Raw genomic sequence first — 12927 nt, forward strand, 5'->3', positions numbered from 1 at the left:
AAGATGTAGCCCGTGCCCTGTATGAGAAGCTTGCATGTGTCGTAGATAGTGATGTGCAGGGAACCGATCTCGGTTCCAAGCCGTAGATCGGCGTCGGTGAACGTAGTACTAAACTGGACACCGTTGGTTCCTCTGTCAGTGCCTTTAACTCCATAGTAAGCCTCACACATGACCTTCCATGATGAGACAGAATCCTCAGGAATGTGTACTGTCAGACAGGAAGTGTTGTGGGTTACGGAGTCTAAGGTCACGTTTCAATGCCGTTACTTTTCCCAGTAAGGTGCTAATTGGATGTTTATCATCAAAAAGAACAAGAGAAAAATTTGCCGCTGACGTGAAAAAGACAGTTCTTCCGAAGACATTATATGGTTGGTTGGCTCTGTGTTCTCACATAGTTTCTCTTTGAGGCAGGGCATTTGCAAGGCATAATGTTGAGAGGGCTGGCCTTCAGGTGCCACCCCCTGTTCGGGAAAGGCTTCCAGCAGCGGGAAGTGACTGTCCAACTTCCCCCACGGCGACGACGGAGCAGGACTTGATGGATATCAGGGAAAGGAGGACCGAGAGATTGCAGGTAATTCAGTTCATTTCAGGTCATCCTCAAACAGGTTTAAAAAAAAAAAAACATTGAACATAATCTGTATACATACTAGTATTCATTCTGAATACCGTTGCTTGGACATTGTTTCTGTCATTACTTTTGGATCATCCATTGTCTTTTATCATTTGTTGTTGTCCACAGGGCCTTTCTGTCATTACTTAAATATCTGATAAATTGTCTTACTAGTATATCATTTGTTGTCTTAAGGACCTGGTCCACGCCATGACTCTTGAGGAGTTCTCCTCGACATTCTTGATGTTGACGTGCAGAGGGGGCGTGCATTTGGCTATATGATAAATGTATCTTGTGACTTGCACATTTCTGGTACCATAATTGACTGTTTGCCGTTGATCCCTTAATAATATAATATTTTACTTGCGCTGTTAGGAAAACATCTGCACTAGACAATTTGTGATGTGTCTACAAGGCTATACAGTAGTGGCGCTTGTGTCATTTACCTTAATTCTTTTTTTTTTCAATACAGGATTCCTTCACAAGATCAGTGTTGTGTCCAAGACCCTGCCAACCATTGTGCTGAGGGGGGGGGTCTTCGTGTTTAAGTGCATTGGCCAGACGATCGAGGTCACGCGTAACAAGATCGACAAGAGCAGGGGAGGGGTGATGGCCATCGACGAAGCATACCGCCTAGCACAGGCTGAGACAACATCCTAAAGGACGTAGGCAAGGAAGCCTTGGAGGAGCGAATGAGTATGATGGAGGATGCAGGCTACCAATAGATGACTTAATTCCTGGAGAGGAGGAAACCGTAGATTTTTTGCGACCAAAAATGAGATGTTTAGGAAGCGGTGAGCACAACACCCTGCGACGGCGGACAAGGTGGTTGTCGCTGGCCCTGACACGACTGACACTGAGAGGTCAGTGAATGTGTTATAAATACTTTTCTTTCCTTATTTTCAGCATGTCACCCCTTAAATCCATGCCATGGTGTACCATGTGCCGCAGTTTCTCAAGAAGTACAACTATATCAATGGTCTGTCGTGTGAAAGTGTTGAGCAGGCATGCATAATATATTACATTGAAAGTAGTAAGAATACAGATGTAACTTGTCACATACGTAAATCACATAAAGGTACTCATTCTAACGATGTGCTTTAACCATTGTCAGCAGCTTTGAAAAAAAAAAAGTAATATATGACTTTTTGTAAAAACAAACTTGAGGTAAGATACTAATAATGCTATCTCCATCTTAGAAAAACCACACACAGAACAGGAGGTTCCATCATGGCGGCCAGAGGAGCGGCAGAGGCCGCAAGTGGACATCAGGTGTGCTGGTGTCTGCGTTGCCTTATCTTTTATCACCTTCCAATGAACATAAAACAGAAACAAGCACAAACCATATATGTCTCAACCTGAATCTGCACAGGTCATGGAGTACGAAAACAGGGATCTGTTTGCTGTTCTCAACAATGTAGACAGGAAAAAGGCCATAATGGGACCAAATTCAGCACAAAGAAGAGCCAACTTGCAAGGTTGATATATCGTATATTTTACCCATCTACTTATAACTGGCCTCTAGCTCTGTGCTGTAAATTATACAGTTTATACTACCAACTTGAGCAGGGACCCTGCTTACTGATCAGCCCGCCAACGGAAATAAGGCATTTGTTCCCTATACAGAAGATAGAACATCCTTCGTCGGCGGACGTGGATGAAACTTTGCCCCGGACATAGATTCTCGGGATAGTGAATGTTCTTCCCAATCCTACCAAGACACCGTCTGTCGTCTTGGTAGGATTGCAAGACGTCAGCATAAAGATTTATCAAAGTGATAGGTGGGGTTAAAAGTCGACACCTGTAGTATCTGATTCGTTGGAAGGTTTGGGTCGGTGGTACGTTTTAGGGGTCTGATGTATTGATTGGTGATGCATATAGAGTAGATGACGTGTTTTATGAAGATTGGAAGACAGTAAATGGGCGGTGGTCAAAAACTGGTATAAGTTGGCATTGGAAACAGGGGGAGAGCATTCCCTATTGAGGAACGAGAACCTGCGACAACCTACAACAACTTACGACAACATGGCATCGTCGAACGCATGCAAGCCATGTCCACCCAAGCGTAAGTCTACGTCAAAGAAGCGGCAGGGGGATAACAAGGCACGGCGAAAGTTGGACATGGGGGTGGACCCCCAGCCCATCCCCGTAGAAGCACTGGAACCAAGCCTTCTAACCAGCACGATGGAGTCGAACGACTTCATAAAGCTATTGGAGGATATTGAAGAGGAGCAAGCGATGTTTGACATCACCTCATCGTGTCTGCCGGGCCCCGTCGCGCCCCCGTCGGACGGAGGGTTGCAACCGCCGCAGCCACCGTCGCAACAGCACCCGCCACAGCAGCAGCAGCCGTACGGTCGCCCAGTCCCAATATTCATGCCGACCACGGTTAGCACGGTTGGGGCGTACGGTCTGGGACCGACGTTCGACGCCAATCAACTCACCGGCGTCGGTCAGCAACTTGTCAGCCAACCCGTCTCTACGAGTCACTCCGTCTCTGCGAGCCACTCCGTCTCTGCGAGCCAGCCCGTCCCTGCGAGCCAGCCCGTCCCTGCGTGTCAGCCCGTCCCTGCGAGCCAGCCCGTCGCTGTGAACCAGACGCCATCCGCCGACGCCATGAAGGAGAAGAACCCCACCCCGTACAAAGGGGGGTTCTACACCACCACTGGGGCAAACTCCGAAGAGGTGAGACTACCTCTGCAGGATGATATATTCCTGACGGTCGGGTTCTTCAATAATCGCCCGCTGATATCGGTCCGTCACTTTTACACATCGGTGACGGACCGCACCACTCTGAGGCCCGGAAAACGCGGCCTTAGTCTAACGACGACTCAATGGGACGCTCTAAAGAACTCGGCAGTGTATGGTTCAATTATTGATATGTGCTTCCCAGGTCTACCTGCAACTACAACACTGAAACCGCGCATGTTTTCGCTAGGCTCCATGCGTTATGTAGTCGTTGAGTTGGTGCAGGGGCAGCCTAGCATAGGAACCCTGTATCAGTATGAGGGTGGTGGTCAGGCTGCGGGGGGTAGTGCTAGCGACGGGAGTAATCTGCGTCGTACAGTGAAGGGTATTTCCCTATCGTTAAAAAACTGGGAAGTGCTGGAGCAACGAAAGTCAACCGTTGATTGGATCTTGGGCAACATGTCTGCAGGAAAATCGCCAATCGATTGGCATGTAATTGAACGTATTGACTTCTAAATCTACCTATAGTTGTCTTCAAAAAAGTCAAACCTAATATTTTGTATTAGTAATTTCTTAGTACATGTAGTTCTTTGTATAACCTATCTGTTATCTGTTTTAAACACGTTTCTCTTGTTCCTGTCCTCGGGGTAAGAATTTGTAATAAACATTTTCTATTAATGAAGATGATGATGATGATTATTGTCAATAAAGGTCCCTGCACCATGAATGTAGGAGAGAGGATTGAAAATTGACCTGTGTCCGCCGCAGTGTTTTGAATGATGAATGGATGTGATTGAATGGGTGAATACGGTGGCGTGTCTGAATATAAAAGAGTGCGTGTGCCTGGATATAAAAAAGTGTAAACGCATGGGTGTGGAGCAGTGTGTCAGTCATGGCATGTAATAAGAAGGTCGCGGAGTCGTGTTACTGTGTAGAGAGGTTTTGTCGTAGGTGTCTAACACAATGCCGGATATTGTGTTCTATACACGTTGAAAAATGTGACCGTTGTGTGTTATCTGTAAAACCCAACTAGCTTCGCGCTGAAAAGGATGAACAGTGCCTTTGGTGCAGGCGGCGAATGCCGGGGTGGTTTGCCCACCGGATCTGTGAAAGCTGTTCTGAGATGACCGCTGACGTCGTAAGGAAAGTTGAACGTCTGCGTATAAAACATACCTCTACACTACGTGAAACAATAACAGTAAGAAAAACCAGGGTCATTTTCTATAACTATATGACAATATAACTTGCACTGTCATGCAGCCCCTGAAGAAACGCAAGTTGAATCGGAAATGTAAAGGTTGCGGACTGCTCGCACGGGATCATCCAGGCGAAGTCACGTCAAAATACTGCACGGGGCCCCCGCCACCAACGACGATAGAGTCGACAGAGACGGCAGAACAGACAGAACATGACCTCGAAACGCTCCAGGAGCAGCACAAGGCCTTAGCGGCGGCCATGGAGAAGGCCAAGGAGGTACGAGACATGGAGCCAGCTTTGCGGGCACTTAAGACGTCGGCACCGCCACTAACCACCGGTACTATGCCGCTCGGCGGGACTCCAGTACCACCACTACCCACCCATGCTTTTCCATCAACCCGACTTCGATGTATCTGGGCTGTATTCTACCCTAGGTTAAATATCTTTGATCGTACGTATTCATGATGTAAAGTAACGTTCAAGTGCCTTTACTTCGTCTTATCATGTTTATAGCTTCGAAGTGTAAAAAATACATTAAGTGAAACCATTGTACTGAAACTAAATGTGTAGATAACTCTAGCTTTACAGTTTATGTGCATAGTAGTTGACTCGTGTGTGTGTGAGAACTTTTGTTTCTTTGCGTAAATAAACACCAAGCGTTTGATACCCAAAACTGTTGTCTTATCTATTGCTAGCCTAGTCCTCAAACTCTAGTGCCTTAGACTAGACAGGGATTCAAAAATGAATGTTTAGTTTCGATGTCGTCGGTCACTAATAGGCAGTAAATTAATGTAGCCGTTTCCTACACCACCAAAGATACTAGCATCATCAAAGGCGAATGTGAAAAAAAGAAGGTTGGTCCGACGGAAAGAAAGATATGTCTTGCAGAGCGTAAAAGGAAACACAATTGTTAACCAGGACTTGTTCAGTGCATAAATGAGCCATACCACTGCCAGGCATTGCCCTAGCAGGCCCAAAGGCATCCCAATGCTGAAATGTGTGAAAGAAAGGATGGGCTTTGCCAGCACATTGCTTGCAAATTGCTATCAGTGCAGTGCTTGAGAAGAAAAAATCCTGGCGGCTTTGCAGCCAAAGATCAAGGGGCCAAGTCAGAGGATGCGACACGAGACCAATATTCAGGCTTTTTGGGGCTTTATGTCTGTCGGTGATGGGTACACCAACATGAATGAAGTCATGTACTGTAATGGGAGTCCTCACGCCTTGTGAGAAACAGAAAACACTATTGGACACATGTGGGGAAAGGAGCTAGCCAGTATGTCGTTGTATTAATGGAAACGTAACGAAAATCCACTGTAACACATTGAATCCTACCTATGTTTTGTACTTTTGTATTTGTTGGCTATTAATGCCAGAACAAACGTAGTGTCCATTTGGATAACGCCTGGCCTACTTGCATTATGTACACGACCGCTAAACCCAACCAAGAGTTAACAAACTGACAGTCTTAAATGGCAACTAATTGAATGGAAAGTAACTTAAATGTAACTTATGTCAATCATTCATAGTGTGCCTTTTAAGGGAAGATGGCGGGCAGAAGGCACATCACGTTGTGTGTTACACCAGCGGGTGAGGATTACATCAGAGGATTCATCCAGCACTTTGGGTTCGAGGAGGGAGACGTGGTGGAGGTCAACAGCGGCCCACACCGTTTTTATACAGGAAAGGCTACGGGACAAAGGCAAACCTGAAAATTGAATTGAGGCACTAACATCCAACAAACCCACCTAACTAAGCTGAACAAGCCTCCACTGAGCCAGAGGCACAGTCCCCGAAGTCTGGGTTTCCAAGAGGCTTGACAGCTTTCAAAGATAACCTACGTAACTAACACACCCCGAGTAAGCTGGATGTTGTGCCATTCCCAATTCTATTTTCAAGGACAGACTGTGTTTTCTATAAGTGTTTCTGGCTGCTGAAATGTTTATCCTGATGAAGACTTCAGTTCAGGTACCACCAGACCCATGTTCCTGGCTGACACGTCTGTCTTGCCAATCCTCTCTGGGATGACCTATACAAAATAAGAAATAATCTTGTACGGAAATGTATTTTACATGCAAATTACATCAACATGTGAAAGAAGGCATATTTAACCATGTGCATAGTACCTAGTAGCGAGATGTACACATACTACATTCAGTACAATACATTCTGATAGAACTCCAGTACATGCTTGTTGAATCTAAAAAACCTCCACACTGTTGAAGTGTAAAGCAGCTGTCCTACAGACCCCTTGTGGTCTAGCTAGTATATTAACAATAGGCAGCATATATCAGAATGCAAATGTCCGATTAACTAGTAGCTGGATTCTGGGCTCACTGAGAGTGAGATACTTTGTGTTCAGTGTGTTATGGGTTTCGCACCCAGGCTTATGTCCATTACACAGGTTTATTTTCAATCTCATTATAACGACGAATTTAATCCATATAGAAATCTGTGCATATTGGCGGCCAAGCTGTACACGTTACTTCCCTGGTTGTTTGTGTTCACTATGAATAATTCATTGATTCAGTAAACACAAAGAACACAACCAAATGCAGTACAAACTGGCGTGTACGCGCACTAAAATATTCCATAAATACATTACAGGCACATTGCCCAGTACAGAAAGCAACAAAGGCTACTTTGCAAGCATAAATTAGCGAGAATTTCGATAAAAACTATGGCTTTCATTTCCAGTACATGCGTTTACCACGCCACGAATTATCCCTCGATCTGAACGCCAAAAATGACCCTTACGAGAAAGACGGCCCTCAATAGTAACAACTACAAGCCTAAACACACTCTGAAGTAGCTATTCTGTACGACAACTGCATGTTTTCGACAAAAAAAATCCTCAGAGAAACAAAGACAAGCAAATCCAACCTCACCTCACAAAGGCCGCCCTGCACTGACGCTACACTCTGCAGACGATCACAGCATACCAATACATGTAATATCCATCCGCTCCGACATCTGGAAGGTCACATCGTAACAAATAAAGCGCAAAAATATCCTCTGTCAGCCCAAACCTTAGAGTCTTCATACCAGTATGTGTTAATTGTCAAATTAACTACATATTTGACATATTTGTTACTACAAACGTGTCCTGTTTGTCGCGCACTACTTTATGGCGGCAAATGGATACATTCTGTCTGGATGGAGATATTCGGTGGAGCTTACCAAAGCCTGGAGGCTTCTTAGGGGTTTTACAAAGCACCGTTCTATACAGCATTGTCGAGCATACCTTATATACTACACATCAACCCTCCACGAATATTTCTTTAAAAATTCACAATGCGAAACATTCCATAAAAAAACAAGGCCGATCCGAATCGCGGACTCAAACTGAAATAAACGTTTTAATTGTACATAGAATTAAAACGGCAAATTATGCTCTACGCAAAATGCGCTAATTACGCTGTACGTTGAATTGCGCAGAATTAAATCGGCCGAATACGGCGGGAAAAGGGCATGCGGCTCCTCATCAAATTATCATTAGGTTTATCCATTTTACTGTGCTAGATTATGGCACATCAAACATCTCTCTTACACTAGACCTATGATTTCGTCATCAAATGAGCATAAATAATGAATATCTAATTCTAAAATAATATATGACTTACTTACTTGACTTAAGTCGGGTGCCACTCTTCCTCTGCCACCCGAACCACAATGGCTGCCCAGTTGTCTCTGGGCAGTCATTAATCATAATTAATGTTAGAAAGGAAGTGTAATTAAATACAAAACCCAGAAAATTTTAATGTTTAAACCAAAATTGTCTAAAAACCGCCTGTCACAAACCCGTTGACATGGCAACACGAAAATCTATTAACTTATCGATATATCATAGGAAAAGCGCCGTTCTAGCGCCAGACGTTTAAGCGCTATCTGAGATGCGGAATAAAAGGTTCATACCAAGAACTTGCTCTGCCACTGATTCTGGGGAAGAAGCCATTCAACATGCCCAGAAAAGCAGACAAAATTGCTTTGATAAATAATGCAAAAGAACAAACTCTCAAAGAGTAGACTGGTCAAGAACGAAGTCGCAATTAAATGTGACGAAAAACCATGTAATACCAGAGACTTCCAATGTTTGTTCAAAAAATACTCTAATCATATTAAAGCCCATCACAAGAATAAACAAATCGCTCTGATGTGCTTATCATCAACTTGTACTCACCTAAGCAAGTCCCCCTCGGAGTGGGCTTCTCATATATGTATTCAGCATCCAAAAGAAGTCCTGCGTACACGACTTGCAGGATTAGAGGTCAGCAAAGGGTGGTTATACTGGCTACACAGATACAAGTACAGATAGGATGGTGTGTGTGAGGGAGGGGAAGAAGAACGGTAGACCAACGAAGACAGGGAGCACATCAGTGTTCTGGCAAAAGGTAGCATCAGTTCTGCAGGTTTTGTTACACCAAAGGCGTGGTTCATCTAAACCTTCTTCCTCGTTGGTTTCTTTAATCAGGAAAGGCTACTTCGATGTAGTCTCACCTTACTTCTTTGTAGTTTTCTTATGACTTTACGGCCTGAAGGGCGATCATCTCTCGAGCTACTGCAGCCTTTGAGGAGGATAGGAGGCAGCGTCTTCATGCTGCAAGAGTCAGACGGCACAACGCAGGAACGTCAGCAGTTCTGACGCAAGATCACAAAGTGTGGACGGCTCTGTGCCTCAGGCTTCGGACTAAGAAGCCACATGAGGTCTCATCCCCCGTGATTGAGCATACTGACCGTCATCTTCGGCGACTCGCGAAGGACTACCAAGACAAATCATTACTTTAAATGTCAATGGAATAAGAGATGACACCATAAGAAAAGGAATATTCAGGTATATGAAAGATCAGGAGGCAGTTATAATTTGTTTACAGGAATGCCATGTTGATAGTAGTATTGAACAACAAAAATGGACCACACAGTGGGGGGGGGGGAGCGCAATTTGGAATCCAGGAAAGTCTAGTTGGTGCGCTGGTGTCGGTGTGTTACTTTCGCCCAATACAGAATGGCACTATGATTGTGTTGGTAAGGACCAGAATGGAAGGATAATAACTTGCACCATTATTAAGGGAAGGAAAAGGTTTAAACAGTGCAACAAAATATAAAATGCACCCGTTCGAGGAGCGGAACGGAAAGAACTTCCTGTATATCTGCACTTATATCTGCACGGTACCGGTAGTAACGGCTCCGACTTAATAATATGTGGTGACTTCAACTTTGTTGAAAACCAGACTTTCGATAAATCAGGAGGGAATCCTTTGACGGGTGCTATAGGTAAAGAGGAAATTGAATCCTTATGTCAACAGTATGTATTTGGAGAATGAACGTCTCCATTCTTGATGATCGTACTTGCCGACACGAGTATGAAGAAGCATTTCAATTTTGGTGCCTTTTAAAACCATACTTTGTAAATGAAAGAGAATGGTGGGATATAATCAAACTGAAATATAAGAGACTGATCATTAAACACTCTTGTAGAATAGCACAAGAAAGAAGGCAACTGAAGGATGACTTAACAAAACAAATTGAAGACCTTACACTTAGTTTAGCGATGCCCAATGCATCATTGGCACCAACAACGGCCACGATGGATTTGGCACGAGCCAAGAAAAAGATGAACATACATGTACTAAAAAAAGAATAAGACGGGGTCAGAATAAGGTCAAGAATCCAATGGATAGAAAAGGGGGGAGAAACCAACTGCTTTCTTTCTAAATAAGAAAATTAAAAGAGGTAAAAAGAAAGTAATAGAACAAATAAAAAAGAAAGATGGTAACATAGTGAAAACCCAAGAAGAGGTCTTGGGTGTGTTCAAAGAATTTTATACTGCTTTATTTTCTGAGGAAATAATGAACATGGAATATTCGAATGTCAAGACAAACTTTTGGATCAAATTGATAATATGTTACCCACCGAAATAATGGAATCACTTGCTAGTAAAGAGTATTTAAATGTCTTGAAGGGTTTAAGAAATAATAAGACTCCAGGGGAAGATGGATTGTCTACACAATTCTACATTAATTAGTGGCCTAAAATAGGTGAACATCCTGCCCAGGTTCTAAATGAAGGGTTGGAAAAGAGGCTATTGTCAACATCTCAAAGTGGAGGTGTAACAACGTTGATTACTAAGCCTGCAGACCATTTAGAAGTCAGGAATAAAAGACCTATCTCATTGTTAAATGTAGATTATAAAATTCTCTCAAAGGCATTGACTAATCGTTTAAAACATGTTTTGAAATATGTAATACATAAGGATCAAACTTGTTCGGTATCAGGAAGGAAAATTGCTGACAATAATGCTTTAACGGTGCACACACCAATTCTTCCGCGACAGGGGTCCACTGTAGTGCCCGGAAAAAAAGTGACGAAGGGGTTCCGGTGGTTCATGTTTGAGTTTACATTTCTCATAATCTGCTGCAAAATGGGATTAACTACTAACATGGCTGGAAAGTGTAAGAAGTGGCGTGTTTTGGGTGAAAATTGATTTCGGGCCCGAGGCTTACTTCCGGGTGTCCTTCCGCCCTGAGCGCGGTGCTTCGGTTTGACCTAGTTTTGCCTTGTATGCGTTCTGGGGGTGCTGTAGCTATGCCTCGCGCGACGCGCTATTGTGATAATCTCAGTGTTAGGATTTTCTTTATACTTTTCTTAATAATACATAAGGGTTTTCTCTTTCCGACCATATAAGTCATATCGGTGGCTAAAATCTGGGTGATGGGTTTCATTCCACGTGAAAATGGCCAATTTTTGGCATCATTTTTCATCAAAAAATTCTTTTTCCCCCTAAAATTTACTAAAATGTGAGAGGGGAAAGAAATTGAAATTCTATTGTTCTCGTAGCTAGAGGGATATCCTTCATTTAAAAACAGAGTGTTTTGGCTTAAGAGGTATTTCCTGAAAGAGACGGTCGCTAGAGTTGAGGGTATGCAGAATCGAATTGAGACCCAAAATAAACTGGGGTGTGCCCCCTTATATTGCAAAATTTCTGTCAATGGCCATTTATCTGACCAAATGCGGGGCATGTTTATTTATTTATTGTTTGACTCAGGCAAAGCCCATATACAACGTTGACAACACAAAATACATAAATTTAAAAATACGGTGTCTGGGATAAAAGAAACGGGGCCTATTTAAGGTCTGCATACCAGCTGGCAGTACCTACGCCAGAACTGACTTCTGGGGAAGGCATCAGAGCGTAAGAGCAAACTGATGATGCCGTTACCGGACGTCAGGAGGCGAGCCGCAAAAGAGTGCGTCAGCTTTCGCCTCCTGGCGTCGAAGGTGTCGACACCCAACTGGGCAAAGAACAAGCTGTTACTGGTGAAGCGAGGCTGAGACATAATGATTTTGAAAGCATCATGGTAAGCAACCCGCAGCCTCTGCAACACACCTGCGCTATGATTGTTCCATAGTTGTACGCAGTACATGGGGGAACAATGTGCTACAAAGAGTATACGCTTAACTTCAGCGGAACAGTTGCCGAAAGTTCGGATTAAAGAGTTCGCTTTTGTGTACAGCTGGCGGGTTTGATTACGGATGGAATCGTCGTCGGAAAGGTCCGGTGTAATTTGGTAGCCAAGGTAAGTGACCGAAAGCACATAGGGCAGTGGTGTGCCGTACAGTTTCACAGATGGTGGCGTACTACATGTAGGCAAGCGGCTTCGGTGACAGGGGAAAAACATACAGTTCGTCTTCCTGTCACAGAAGGTCATATCATTTTCGGCACCAAAAGTCTCACATACATGAATAAGTTTCTGTAGCGCCTTCGCCGAGGGACATATCAGGCAAAAGTCGTCGGCATACAAAAGGTGATTTACAGGGACTCTGCCAATAAAGCAACCCACATTGGCAGCGTTTAACTTAACGGTAAGGCTCGTAACGTATGCATTAAATAGTAGAGGGGAAAGTAGACTCCCCTGGGGAACACCGTTGCCGAAGCAAAAGCTATCCGGAACGGAAGATCCCCAACGCACCCTGAGGGATAACATTTGAAACCAGTAAACTATAATACGTACTAAATAGACGGGTACATTTCTATCAAGTAATTTCTTATACAGAGTAAAATGATTAACTCGGTCAAATGCCTTAGAGGCGTCAAGAAAGCAAACAAATACAGAAGAACCTCGGCTTTTGAAGTAAGAGATTATCTCTTTGAGTGCGAAAATACACATGTCTGTCCCATGGTGTTTTTTAAAACCGAATTGATTCGCCGGAGATAATAAGTGCTTCTCCAGGCGACTGAGGAGAAGGGATTCAAATAATTTGAAAATGGGGCTGGAGATTGCAATGGGGCGATAATTATTCTTAAGTGAAGGATTCAGGTTTTGTTTCTTGATTATCGGAATGAGAATTACTCTTAACAAGATCGGGGGGACATGGCCGTGCACTAACATAGCAGAAAACAAAAGCGAGAGCAGAATCGTAAGCCGAGGTCCCGCATG

At 43.8% G+C, this 12927-nt stretch overlaps 1 protein-coding gene across 1 annotated transcript; it reads left to right on the forward strand.

The window, feature by feature from the left end:
- Nucleotides 1–2635: 2635 nt before the first annotated feature.
- On the forward strand, nt 2636–9134 carry LOC109463541. The gene is made up of 3 exons (XM_019760383.1): nt 2636–3295; nt 4559–4832; nt 9031–9134. The coding sequence occupies exons 1-3, from the start codon at nt 2636–2638 to the stop codon at nt 9132–9134; spliced, it is 1038 nt and encodes a 345-aa protein (XP_019615942.1).
- Nucleotides 9135–12927: the final 3793 nt, after the last annotated feature.

Source organism: Branchiostoma belcheri, unplaced genomic scaffold, assembly GCF_001625305.1.
Source record: "Branchiostoma belcheri isolate BF01 breed outbred unplaced genomic scaffold, Haploidv18h27 scaffold128, whole genome shotgun sequence".
Lineage (NCBI taxonomy): Eukaryota > Metazoa > Chordata > Leptocardii > Amphioxiformes > Branchiostomatidae > Branchiostoma > Branchiostoma belcheri.